Raw genomic sequence first — 13,569 nt, forward strand, 5'->3', positions numbered from 1 at the left:
GTCTCTGATGTTTCAGAAATGCACGATTTGCGTCCCCTGTGTTTAAAACGTGCGGTCAAGCTCCCTGACGTTTCTAAAACGTGCGATCGAAGCCCTTCCGTCCATATCCGTTTGGTTCCGTTTGTTGACCAAACGGAGCTGCGTCCACGTGTAATAAAACGAGCGAATTTACTCCCTGGTCTTTCATCTTTGTGCAATTTGCCTCCCTAATGTTTAAAACGAGCGAATTTACTCCCTCATGTTTCAATAAAATTTAAAATAAAACAATTTAATTAAAAAACTAAATAATATCAGAATATAACTAAATATAAATTATAAAAATTCAAATCAGTTCATCTTTTTCACCTGTAATCTCACTCTCTTCACCATAGCCATAACCACCAAGGTCTACCATATACAACCAGCCCCAAACCACCACCTCTTCCTTCTGAACTCACTATCTTCTTCTCCTTTAGATCTGAACCTGCTATTCTCCATTACAAAACCCACATCTACAAAATCGACATCAATTTTTTATGTTAAAATCCCTAAATCCCAACTCTCACAACTTCAGTGAGGACATCATCCTTAAACATGTAGAACGCCACTCCCAGTATGCTCACAAGGAACGCTATCACCTCCTGCAAATCCCCTAGTTCCACTCTCCTTTTTGGGTTTCGTTGCTTTGATGATTTCTAGGTTTTTTTGTGTAGTAACTGATGACTTGCTGCAGATCTCTGGATGTGGCTCTGAGGTTTTGCAATGGCCATGAATTTCAGCCAGAGAGGGCAACGATGATTCTGAAAGATGAATGGGTGGCTAAATCTGATGAGATGAAAATGGCTTATCCCTGTCTAAATCTTCCTGGTTTTCTGGTTTCTTGCATTATTTATGTGTTTTTTGTTTGTGCTGGATCTGTTTTTTCATGAAAGATGGAGAGAAATGTGTGTGTTTGAAAGTGGAAGATGAACTAGGGAGAAAATTGTTATTATTATTCTTGATAAAGGTGTTGTTTTGTTAACGAACATGAATTGAAGATTCAATTTTTTTTTCTTGAATTGTTGTTGATTTGAATCTGATAATGAATGATTTGTTTTCATTCAAGATTAATGATATATCTGAAACAGATTAATGATCTTTTTTTTTGTTACAATCTGTTAAAAATTAAAGATTTTTTTTTCAAATTCTGTTTTTAAACATTAGGGAGGCAAATTGCACAAAGATGAAAGATCTGGGAGTAAATTCGCTCGTTTTATTACACGTGGACGCAGCTCTGTTTGGTCAACAGACGGAACCAAACAGATATGGACGGAAGGGCTTCGATCGCACGTTTGAGAAACATTAGGGAGCTTGACCGTACGTTTTAAACACGGGATGCAAATCGCACATTTCTGAAACATCAGGGACCCAAACTGGAATTAAGCCTAAAAAAAAAGTTCACCATCCTAGTGGGCACCATTAATGTAACCCATGCTTTCCTTGTACGATCTGAATGTAATTAATATTTATTTTCAAGTGCCAAGATTAGTGAATAAAAAAGTACCAACTAATTAAATTAGTGCAACACTTCCAACAATTATTCACATTTTCCAGAGAACATAAAGTCCTGTGTGACTACTGTGTGAGTTGGGAGTGAGTGACACACTGACACTGACACTTCTTTTCCAAAAGGAGGAGCAGAGATCTGCGATAATTTCCACGATGGGCATTGCGGCCGTACTCGGAGTGGTGTCGCCGTTCCCGTTCTACTACTGGCTCTGGAACTCGCCGCAGTCATGGGCCAACCTCTGCGGCAAAGGCCGCGACCCAACCAAGGCCATGGCTCACGTTTCGTACTTCTTGAAGCTCATTCAGTTCATCTCCCTCTACTCCGTTTCTTCCTTCAGCTGGCCTCCTCCCTTCTACTTCTGGCCCCTCTTCGCCTTTGGCCAATTCCTTAACTTCAGGTTCAGTCTCTGCCTCTGTCATTGCTTGTTTTGTTTTCTGGGTATTGGAGAATTTTTAGGATCTAATTAATTATGGGGTTTTATAAAGTTTGTTTCTTTGCTGAAATTGAGGATGTTTTAAATCTGTTGTTTATTGAAAATGGGGTTTATAAAAGTTTGTTACTTTCCCACTTTATAGTGGTTTGTTACTTTTAAGCCAAGATGGATGTTGAATGCTCAATTCCAATGCTGTATTGATATTGATTTTTCAGTCTGGTAATTTGACTTTACCAATGAGATCAATGATACATACTAGTGCCAAGTTTAGTGAAATTGAAATATGCTAATTAGATGTTAAAGTAAATTGCTTGTGTGAAATGGAAGTATAAAAGTTAATGCAATAGAGTAAGTTCATAATACATGGCCTAATGGTGTGGGAATTAGATTTCCCACCCCTGGGTTTAGAATTGCCACCCTAGTCTTTTTAAAAAAATGCCGGGAATACCCTCCGGGACTTAAACCTCCATACCAGTCCAGAGGTTGATGTTCTGGACTAGTCCGAGAGTTAAACCTTCGGATTCTTTAATTACAGTTAAAATAACATGACTTTAGTCCAATTGCAGCAAATATAACATGACTTTAAAATTGAAAAGTTACATAATCCAATTTAAACAAAATTACAATACATAATCCAAGTTAAGCATTGGAAAAGTAAAGCAAAATAACAATACGAAATCTAAGTTCAGCATTTCAAAAGTTACACAAATAGTCCTTAATATAGAATTAGTAAAGAACTAATATTAATCTTCTGTTATGTTTGTGAAGCTTCCAGGTGGAGGTGCACTGTCCTTTGAAAATACCTGTATAATGAAAACAGATTCAAATGCTTTGTTGTAGATGTGGAAAAGATTCAAATGCTTTATTTTAGATGTGGAAGAAGATTATCATACCTTGACTACATTGGACAAGGTTATATTCAGATAACAATTAGACTTTCTAGGAGAGAACACAGCGACCTGAAAGCAAAGTGAAGAAACGATGTGATGTCCAAGTTGTCCAAAGAAGCTTAAAATGTTAAAGTTGCCTATAGATTAACCTTTTGGAGAAGCAGAACAGATCCAACAGTTATGTCTTTCGCAAATACGCTTTCAGTGAAGACCTTGTGATGGATACTAGCGCCAACAGTGCTCGTAGGGTCCTGAATCTCAATCTCAGATGTCATGAGAGAAACATGAATCATTTCACTGAAATATAAGGAGGAATAAGGAAATACCTTGAGTGTAACTGTTGCATCTCCAAACCCATTGGGATTGCAGGATTTGATAACACCGATGACGTGATCTACTCTTTCATGATGGTGAGTGATTGCGCCCAGAGGAGTGGCAGATCCGTTTAATTGCAGGGCTGAAAGCCAAGCATTGGATTGGAAATCGGGATCGGTGTCGTGGCCGTCTTGGAGGACTTGCCTAACGAATTGTTGGGTTGAAATGTTTGGTTTGTCGTCGGTGGATCTGCGGTGAATCATGGCGGCCTGGACGGCGCCAGCTGGGCCGGGAATGAGAGGACGAGAGCTGGAGGCAAGGTTGTCTTGGCGTTTGCAAGGGCGGATGAAGGTTGATGGTGGATCTTGTTCCATTTCTTCTGGTTATTTCCTGCAACAAGGGAAGAAGGGAAGTAATGTAATGGTTTAGGATGCCTTTGGTGCATAGGGGACTAATATAGGAAGTAAAGGGATTTATGGTGTAGGAGGAATGAGTAATGGGGTTGGTGGTGAAGATTAATGGTGGTCAGAGTTGGTTGTGTAGGCAGTGATGGTGGTTGAGATTGTAATTGATGGTGGTCAGAGTTGGTTGTGTAGGCATTCTGCTGCTTGATAAGGGTGATCCAGGACTATAAGTTTCGGATCACTCCAGGACTTTAAGTTTCGGATCAATCCAGGACTATAAGTTCCGGACTGATTCATAATTAAATTTACCACCCCCCTTTTTAAGACGTCCGAGAGTTGAAAACCCGGATTAATATGAAACTTCAAGATTCGTACCTCTAAAACCAGATACTGTCACAGACAGAAACGTGAAAATGCAGTGACAATAATATGGGACAAACATACCTCGTTACAATACAGGAGCATTGTCTTAATACATGTAGGAAAATATTCTTGCTAATAATATGGTTACAGACATGGTTACAACATTACAAACATGAATCATATTATCAATCTTCTGTTATGTCTGTTAAATCAAAGTTGGTAATAACACAAGGACCAATCCAAACAGTGTGTTCAGCCATAAATCTATCCAAACGCTCTTTATACGGTTTACACCATTCGGACTCGGGTTCTTCAACGTTGTATTCCCATTGGGGAGCAATTGGCGGTATAGGATGTCCAGACACCAACTTCCGCTACATTTAAGAGTATAGTAGTAAAATTAGATATATTTCAATATAAATTGTTTAACGTGACAAGAGAGTGTATTAATAAAAAAGAAGATATGTATTTAATTGAGGATATACCTGTACAAAGTGATTGGTCACATGACCAATAGCTATGACAGGATGTTCTAACGGTGGGGCGCCTCCTCTCATCGGAAGGTAAGTGTAACTAGATTTTAACGAGATGGAGATGAAAACCACCCGAAGGATGGTGCTATGGAGTAATGGTGCTGAAAAAGGTGGTAGAATCTGTCAGAGGTGTCCGAAAGTTGAAGTTTCATACTAATCCGAAGGATGAAGTTTCATACTGATCCGAAGGTTGAAGTTTCGGATTATATCTTGAAGATTAAACTTCATTACAAGGGTTTGTGTTGTTGAGTGCCAGGTTTTGGTTTCCATTACAAGGGTTGATTATTAGGGTTGGTTATAAAAGTTATTGATTTTTAAAATTATTAGGGTTGATTATAAAAGTGAAAAAGAAAAAAAAAATGTTAAAGTGAAGATAAAGCTCACAAATTATTAGGGTTTAGGGTAAAAGTGAAAAATAAAAAAAAAATATACGTTAAAGTGAAGATAAAACTCATACTAATCCGAAATAGTAGTGCAAAATACATAGTCCCCTAATATCATAATAGTAATGTCAACAAAATGCTCATACAACTAATGTCCCCTACTGTCCCCTACCCCGACGACCTCCCCTACCCCTACGACCTCCCCTGGCTCCTGCCCTGCCGCCCTCCCGGCCACCTGCTGCCCTGCCGCCCTCCCGGCCACCTGCTCGGCCACCTGCTCGGCCGCCGGCTCGGCCACCTACTCGGCCACCTGCTCCCAGACCTCCTCTCCCAGCAGCGTAAGCAATGCCCTGTGTCCCAGCCAAGTCCTGGAGGATGCGAAGTGCTCTCTCCGTTAAAGCGCGGGCCTGTGTGCCTGGCAGCAAAGCATCATCCACCTCAAGTGACAACTCAAGGACTTCTAAAGCCCTACGCAAAGCAGCCTGAAAGTAAATAATAAAAAAAACGCTGTTAGTAAATCACATACAGAAAACCACAAGTGCATAAAGAAAATAGAAATAAAATTTAAAATTTACCACGGCACTGAGATCAATCCTCCTCTCATCCGGTATGATGAAACAATGAGACACTCTAGCGTACCAATCCATGTAACCGCCCACAGCCTGTCCCTCCTCTATAGCAGGGTCGCCCTCAGGGAACAAGTACTGCACATAACCTGCGAATGCCGCATCAACAGCCTCAGCTGCGGGAGATCTATCCATCTCACTAGGGTGGCGCGGGATCGTCTGTATATACCCAAACTGTCGCATGACCCGCTCCGGAAGATGAGGTCGCACAGCAGGGGGATAGGGACACCGAATGTAGCCTGAGAACAAAGCCCTCTCATCCCGCTGTCGCCATTCCCTGTAGGCCTCATATGGAGTCCAAGTGACGTCGTCGGCCGTCAACTCATCAAGTAGTACTCGCCTCTCGTCAAGCCTAGCATGCCCCGACCGTGACTCTGTCCACCTACGAGCTCTGGGCTGGTCCTCTGTGTAAGTCGGGTTCGCATACCGGCGAACGAGCCTGTCTGGAAAGTGCTCAAAGACCCAGGCCATCAACAGGGAAGTGTAACCGCCCATCTGTTTGACCCCGCTGCGAGAAGACTGTCCAAGCTGGTCGTACAACGTGGCAAGGGCCATGGCGCCCCACGCGAACTCCGACACCCGCTCAAGATCCTGTAGCATGCCTATCCAACGGGCGGAGAATGAGTGCCCCCCCACTCTTGTCGGCGAACAATGTCGCGCCAACAAGATGCATCAGGTACATCCTGGCTGCATGCTCGTACCGCCCCTCTACATTACAATGTAATATCAATTATGATTAAGTAAATATAAATAATAGTTGGAAAAAGTTCAGATAATGAATGAAACAAACCTGCAACAGCTTTCGGGTAAAGGTCTCGCAAGAAGCTGAACCTCATAGTCGGACCCCTAAGCTTATCAAACTCAGCCATGTACAAATCTGCATCCCCCCCTAACAGCAAAGCGCAGGTCTCTGCCACATCATATCTCGAGGCCACTCCTGGAGTGTAGAATCTCCCACCAACCGGGATGTGAAGAAGAGCGGAGACGTCGTCAAGGGTGACAGTCATCTCCCCAAATGGCATGTGGAAACTACTAGTCTCCTCGTGCCACCTCTCCACAAGGGCCGATATAAGCCCTGGATCCGTCTCTACATAGCTGCACCTGACCAGTGGATACAGTCCGCTCCTCTCCACAATCAAGCGGACCTCCCTGTAATTGTCCCCCTCACACGTCATCAGCCCGAGCTTCGTACCAGCAGTGGCAAGCCTCAAATCACCTCGCTCAGAATAACGAGGGTCAGTGGTGCCTAGTAGGGTATGCCACGTCCACGGCGCTATGTGATCCGGGTAATGCTGCAGAAGTGACAACTCAACCGGCCCACCAGGAAACGGTGGATCTCTCTGGAGCGGCGGCATATTCGGATCCTCTACCTCTACATCCTCACCCTCAATCTCAGACTCAGACCCCGACTCCGACCCCGACTCCGACTCTGGCTCCTCAACTGCATCAATATCAAGTGAAGAGGTGGAAGGCTCAACAGTATCGTGGGCGGTAACCTCAGGCGTCGACTGAGGAGAAACCTCAGTAGCAGTAACCTCAGGCGTCGAGAGAGCAGGAACCTCAGTAGCAGGAACCTGAGTAGCAGGAACCTCAGTGGCAGGGGCAGGAACCTCAGTATCAGGAACCTGAGTAGCAGGAACCTCAGTAGCAGGGGCAGGAACCTCAGTGGTCGCCTTCGGAGCCCCCTTCCTAGCACCCTTCCTAGCTCGCTTCCGAGAAGTCGACACATCTGTATCATGATCACCTCGCCTATGAGAAGCGTGGAGATAGGCACGACGATCGGCCAACTCTTCAGATGATACCCTCTTAGTTTGCTTTGTCCTCGCCATAATCTATCAGAAAAAATAAGGAAAACAGATTAATAGCTATGTAATGAGTAACTAACTAGTTGAAGCAATCCACAAGTATACACAGTAAACTAATGTTATGAAATTTCAATACAATTCAAATAATGTTATGAAATTCAAATGTGAAATCTCAAGTTGGTTATGTCCTTAACCACTACCCTAAGATAGCCAAAAGCATGGAAATTATCTTCACCCCATTCATCTTATCATGAAAAACAATAACAGAAGCAATAGGAGAGACAGTACTGAATCTCTCAAGTCCGAATCTTGAAGTCCTGAACCAGTCCGAATCTTGAAGTCCTGAACCAGTCCGAATCTTCAAGATTCGGAGTACGAATATCCCCAAATTCGCACCTCAGAACCCCATATACCCCAGAAATCACAATAGGAATGAAATTTCACCAAATCAACTCATAAAAAGGGATTCGAAACCTAACCTAATCTGAAATACCTAAATTTGAAACCCTAAATTTGAAATCACAACACTAACTCATCAAAATACACATGATTCAAAATACACATGATTCTTGGTCGTGGATTCCAACAAATTACCTCAGTGTGGTCGGTTTTGAATCACAGATGATTCTTGGTTGCTTTTGGTCGTGATGTGTGGGTCGATTTGGGTGCCTCTGGGTCGCTTCTCCTGAACCAGTCCGAGAGTTGATGTTCTGTCCCGTTACAAATGTGAATCTGAATTGATAGTTTTGTTCTATTATTAACTGAGTCCGACATTTGAAAATTCGGAGGAGTCCGAATGTTATACATTCGGACTAAAACACGGAGGGGCAATATTGGTTTTTCCCCACTTTTAAATGGGGTGGCAATTCTAAACCCAGGGGTGGGAAATCTAATTCCCTAATGGTGTTGATATGTCTGGGTTCTAGGTGTGTAAAGAATACTATTATAATTTTAAGGAACAGGAATTAAATCAGATTCTGTGGCTGAGAATGCATATTGCATAGCATCATTGCGGAAGCGATGTTCTAATTGCCAATTGGCATCAAACACACCGTGAACACAAAACTCTCATATACTAATATGTAATTATTCAAAAAAATTAAAACAGAACTAGTATTTCAAGAGACTTTTATCTGTCGTTCTGCAAACTATATATCTCAATGGATGGTATAATCAGGGTTTTGAATTGCGGTTGCGGATAAATGCGGGATGATGCCATTGAAGGGACTCCAAATCCCTTGGCATTGCGGCCGCAATTGCTGTTGCAGACCGCAAGTTAAAACATTGGATGTAATGTTCCGATGATAAATAATAAATGAAGAATTACTGAGAGGACGAGCGCCATCTTCTTTATATAAAAGTGTATGCTTCAATAGTTTTGATGTTCCCAAAATATGCTTTGAAATGATTTGACTGTGTTGCTTTGAAATTTTGTCTATGCATAACAGTGAAATGTTCAAATAACAGGGTTTATCAGCTGCTAGGTGAAGCTGGCACTTACTATGGTGTACGCTTTGGAAAGACTATTCCTTGGGTAACTGAGTTCCCTTTCGGAGTCATCAGAGATCCTCAGTATGTTGGCAGCATTTTGAGTCTTCTTGCTTGCCTCTCATGGTTTCCTCTTCAATACATTCTCCTATTCATTATAGGATATGTGTTTATGATACATGTGGAATCAAAGGAAGATCCATCTACTCGTGCCAAGCCAGTCCATTGAATCTGCTGTCAGTAGATTAGATATAACTTGGAGGAGTTAGTAGCATGTGGGTTTCCAAAATTCTTTGTACTTTTTTGTTTCTTTCCCTCCTCTCGAATGACATTTCTATTTATAATTCTGATTCCTTCAAATTATTTCTATTGAAATGCAGACTCTTTTTTGTCTCTCATGACTTGTGTATTTCAAGCATGTAAAAAATGTTAGCTAATTTACATGATAGATGCAGTGCCCTTATTCGCCTTTTTTATGTGTGAAATGTAAATAAAAGAAGAAAAGCATGTAGCATTATTTAGCTCAGGCATCAATGACAAATCCCCTCGTCGCGGTGCTCGCACTAAGCGGTAAATGCCTGACCACGAAATACGCTTCATTCCCATGGACGATGATCAAACTCCCGACCTCATAGTTAAAGGCCGAAGTGAGCTAACCACTACGCCATACCTCGTGGATTCAAAAAGCCATTTAGGCTTGACTGACCAGCGTATTTAAGTAAATGTAAATGAATATATATGTTTTAGTTAATCATATCATTATTATATTAGACTTTTGTCCTGTCACCAAAGGCCTATCTACAAATTTAGGCATATAGACTTATAAATAGACTTCAGCTTTCAAGTTTGTGTAGAAATAGTCATGTTGTATTTGGAAAAATTATTTGAGCTTATCTTATAATATTAGCATTTACGTAAGTGTTTGGGTAATTCCGTAATTTATGAAAATAGCTTATGACCTACCTATTAGCTTTTCTAAACTTATTTTCATAAGCTTCTCAAAGTAACTTATAAAAAAGAGTAAAGGCCCCGTTTGGAAAAACAGCTTAATTAAGCGCTTATGGTCATAAGCGCTTATGATATAAGCGCTTATTCATAAGCTATTTTTAAAAATTTATTGAAATAAATTAAAAATAAGCTGTATATAAGCATAAGCTGTTTTTCATAAGCTGTCCTGTGTAGCTTGTGAAAATAAGCTGAAATTAGCTTATGGCAGACCATAAGCTGTTTGCATAAGCTCTCCCAAACACTGGCATAAGAGCTTATGCTGTCAGATAAGCTCAAATAAGCTCTTCCAAACTGGGCCTTTATACTTCTGTATAAGCTCTTTTGAGCTTGTTCTAGTAAGCTTCTTAAATAAACTCATGAATAAGCGTTTAATTAAACTGTTTGCTCAAACACACCTTTATAGCTTATTTAAAGGTCATATTACAAAATAAGCCTTCAAGCCAAGCCTTAAAGAGATTCCTGTATCAAGTAAATAGGTTAGGCTTTGTTAGACTGTATATATGTATGAGTACATGATAGTGGTGTACTTATGGTTATAGAGTATTTCACTCTCTTGTAACTGATTGATTAGCTAGTTTATCCTCTTAGGCTTTTTGTTAAGTGTTGGTTAGCATCATGTATAAAGCTTCGAAGTGCTCTGTTATTGTAATCTGAAATCATTTTCACTCAAATTTACAGATTTCTCTCTCACTCTAGTTATCAAACAGGGCTTAGACGGAAATGGGCAGTATAAAGTCCATTTTGACCAATTTTCATCCTTAAAGACCTTCCTCTTTATAACAGTGTTTTGACTTTCATTTTCATATTCTTGTTTCCCATCTGGAACATGAAGTCGAGCATAAATCTGTAGATACAGTGATATACATTGCCTTTACTATTAATACAATCACATAACCTGAACTCCAGAAACCTTCCCATTGCCTTCTCCTACTATACTAAAGCAAAAGACACACTGAAAGTTTGAATTGCATTTTTCACAGCCTTAACATCAATATCAATCAACTTCCCTGTCTTGGATGATATTACAATGCATTTCTTCTCTTCAGCCAGTGGAACAAACTTGTTACCCTTCTCTTCAGAGCCAAATAGTGCAATACTGCATAAAAAGAGAAACAATTTTATTGGAGTTATGTGGCTGTTGTACTTAAACCATTTTTTCCTTCACAGATAAATAAAGACACCTTTAAGGGAACCATTATAGTTTATGTGAATGATAAAAGTACCTTGGCTTGTCACGTGCATTTGCAAGCTGAATGGCAGCTGTATTGGTGGCTATAACTCCAGCTGAGTCGTTAATAAGAGCAGCCATCTAAATCATATAACCAGAGAATAAATCCCATAAGTATTGTATGGAGACCATATATGCTCAAAACTCAAGAGCCTATTGCTCTGCCCCTTATTTCTGTCTCTCCCCTTCTTTTCTTTTCCCTTTATTCCAGCAGCTTATTTAGCTATCTATTCATTCATCATTTCACAGTTCAATGTTTTCACATTTTGCAACCATCTGGATTTTCTTCACTGTTTGTTGCTCGCAAAATAACTAGAAGATACTAGTACCTGTCCAGGGGTGGTGATGAAGATAATGGAGGCTTCTTCTCCCACGATTTCCTCCACATTTTCCCTTTCTTTCTCATGTGGAATGACAAAAAGTGGTGTAAATCCCCTGTAAATCATTTTTTATCAGATAAACTATCATCACCAGAAAATCAAAGATAAGGAGAAAATGCATGATGAGCACTTATTTAGTGAACATTCTTAAGCATGGTACCTTTTGACTTGGTGTACTGTTATAATTCTTATATGTCAAGAAACAAGTAGTAACAAGTCAAAAGCTTACAGACTCTTTATCACATGGAGAATGCTTTAACTCATTCCATACCTTATAGACTCTGCAATATCAGCCCACACTTCAATGGGTAGCAAGCTATCAGGATCACCCGCAGACTGCATTGAGGCGTTTGAATCTGATTGTATCCCATGAATCACAATATATTTTCCTTTTTTTACACCTGCTTTTGTGTATTTTTGCTCTACAACCTCCTTCAGCTTCCTTGAAATTGACACCCTAAGTGGCAGCACAGGTTCCCTTGGAATGCTTCGAAATGGTCTTCCTAGCCAGTCAACCATCTGATGATACCTAGTCCAGCAAACTCATGACAAAAAGATCAATTCAATTAAAGAAAAATTTCAGGAAAATCTTCCTAATTTAAGCGTAAATCATTTGTGTTCTACTATGAGCTCACATATGATATCCTCCCTCTGAAAGATTTAGAGCATCTGGTGTGAATGTTTCTGATAAAAATAGTCCTGCTCCTGCAGCATTCACATTTGGGTAGATATAGCTAACTCTGTCTCTGGCAGTGGTCATAAACAAAAATGCTGCATGGCCTAGGCCTGCCAATTTGGTACTTAAGACCATGTCATAATACCTATTCTGCAAGTATAGTGCAGCAATGCATCAGTATCTAAACCTGTATAGGAGAACTTCAAGTATATGTAAGTTAGGAAGTAGCAAGCAAAAGCTGGCAGAATTTTCAGTTTGGTTGCAACAAGCAGCATTGCAATGCCTAACATTGTAATAAGCCCCAGCAGTTGCAAATTTCATTACAATTGAGTTAGAAAAATGTATATTCTTAAGCTTCTTCATGTCAGGGAAGCCTCTAAACCCTTGAAAGATCCATAATATTTTCAGAGTTGCATGACATGCATAATGTTCTCTACAAATAGTGTTTGACCTGCATATAGAACGGTGCCATCAATTTTCTACAATTTGGATCAACCCTCATTGATGTGATTAATTACTTTAAAACTCACGTTAAGGTGTGCATGTTTGAAAATCTATCTATAATTGATTCTAAAGTTAAAATAAATTTTCGAGTACCGTAATTGATTGTGAGGAAAGAAAAATTGATCCAAACATGTTTGTTCTGTATATAAAGGATTAAAAGTAGCTTTAGACAAAACATCTAGAAAATATGGTGGCCAACCTTTAGAACTCCAACCATATCAGTATACTCTGCTGGCTCTGGAAAATCATTATCAAGGTCATAAGCATTCGCCCACCTCACATTCTTATTCAACTCAAACGTCTGCTTCCCCCTCTCGCCCGCCACCACATCAATCTGAACCCCCGGGTACCTGTCCTTAATCAACTGAATAACCGGAAAGAACAAGAGGCTCTCATAAACACCACCACCGATCACACAGCAGCACCTCCTCACATCTCCCCTCACTTTCAAGCCCAAGGAAGCTATCTCCACTGAATATCCAGCAGGGAATTTCAAGTACCCGTATGGACTGTCCGGGTTATCCGGCGGCCTCGGATCCTCGTCCTGCTTACCATCTGCAAACAAGGACCCATACTCCAACTCAGGGTCTTCCCCCTCATCAAATGGGTCAAGCCAAGGGTTCTTCTTCTTCAAATTGACCTCAACATTTCTTCTCCTAGTAGTAGAGTTATGGAATGGATAGTCTAATGAACCCAATAATGAAACATGTGTTTGATGACATGATGGAATGGAAGGTAAAGATGAGAAAGCTTTTGGACTTGGCACTATATAGTAAGCTGCAGCCATTGAATTTTTCTAAGTTGCTTCCTTTTTTGCCTTGCTTGCATGATGATACATTACAAACACATTAGTAGATTACAACCAGTTTGAATGTGTGGAAAAGCGTTGGATAAGTGGGTCCTATCACTCCTCCTTATGTGTAGTTCACTAGTTCAGCTTATTATAATCAATTTATCATCAATCTTCTTCTTCTACTAAAAAACGACAACCATAGTTGCCGTTTT

General features: G+C 40.5%; 4 protein-coding genes across 4 annotated transcripts; 1 reads left to right on the top strand and 3 right to left on the bottom strand.

The window, feature by feature from the left end:
• Nucleotides 1–1,558: 1,558 nt before the first annotated feature.
• On the top strand, nucleotides 1,559–9,237 carry LOC130745734 (phosphatidyl-N-methylethanolamine N-methyltransferase). Its single transcript, XM_057598102.1, has 2 exons — nucleotides 1,559–1,925; nucleotides 8,748–9,237. Exons 1-2 carry the CDS (start codon nucleotides 1,681–1,683, stop codon nucleotides 8,995–8,997), a joined length of 495 nt encoding a protein of 164 aa, XP_057454085.1. The 5' UTR covers nucleotides 1,559–1,680; the 3' UTR covers nucleotides 8,998–9,237.
• On the bottom strand, nucleotides 4,993–5,749 carry LOC130745733 (nucleolin 1-like). Its single transcript, XM_057598101.1, has 3 exons — nucleotides 5,425–5,749; nucleotides 5,124–5,331; nucleotides 4,993–5,084 (listed from the first exon to the last, which is right to left on the bottom strand). Exons 1-3 carry the CDS (start codon nucleotides 5,656–5,658, stop codon nucleotides 5,008–5,010), a joined length of 519 nt encoding a protein of 172 aa, XP_057454084.1. The 5' UTR covers nucleotides 5,659–5,749; the 3' UTR covers nucleotides 4,993–5,007.
• Nucleotides 5,902–8,168, bottom strand: LOC130745732 (uncharacterized). Its single transcript, XM_057598100.1, has 3 exons — nucleotides 7,875–8,168; nucleotides 6,266–7,307; nucleotides 5,902–6,183 (listed from the first exon to the last, which is right to left on the bottom strand). The coding sequence occupies exons 2-3, from the start codon at nucleotides 7,302–7,304 to the stop codon at nucleotides 6,059–6,061; spliced, it is 1,164 nt and encodes a 387-aa protein (XP_057454083.1). The 5' UTR covers nucleotides 7,305–7,307; nucleotides 7,875–8,168; the 3' UTR covers nucleotides 5,902–6,058.
• A 1,288-nt stretch (nucleotides 9,238–10,525) lies between the features above and the next one.
• LOC130745735 (photosynthetic NDH subunit of subcomplex B 1, chloroplastic) lies at nucleotides 10,526–13,417 on the bottom strand. Its single transcript, XM_057598103.1, has 6 exons — nucleotides 12,764–13,417; nucleotides 12,020–12,210; nucleotides 11,656–11,913; nucleotides 11,334–11,439; nucleotides 11,000–11,085; nucleotides 10,526–10,872 (listed from the first exon to the last, which is right to left on the bottom strand). Exons 1-6 carry the CDS (start codon nucleotides 13,349–13,351, stop codon nucleotides 10,707–10,709), a joined length of 1,395 nt encoding a protein of 464 aa, XP_057454086.1. The 5' UTR covers nucleotides 13,352–13,417; the 3' UTR covers nucleotides 10,526–10,706.
• Between the last annotated feature and the right edge of the window lie 152 nt (nucleotides 13,418–13,569).

This window comes from Lotus japonicus, chromosome 3 (genome assembly GCF_012489685.1).
Source record: "Lotus japonicus ecotype B-129 chromosome 3, LjGifu_v1.2".
Taxonomy (NCBI): Eukaryota; Viridiplantae; Streptophyta; class Magnoliopsida; order Fabales; family Fabaceae; genus Lotus; species Lotus japonicus.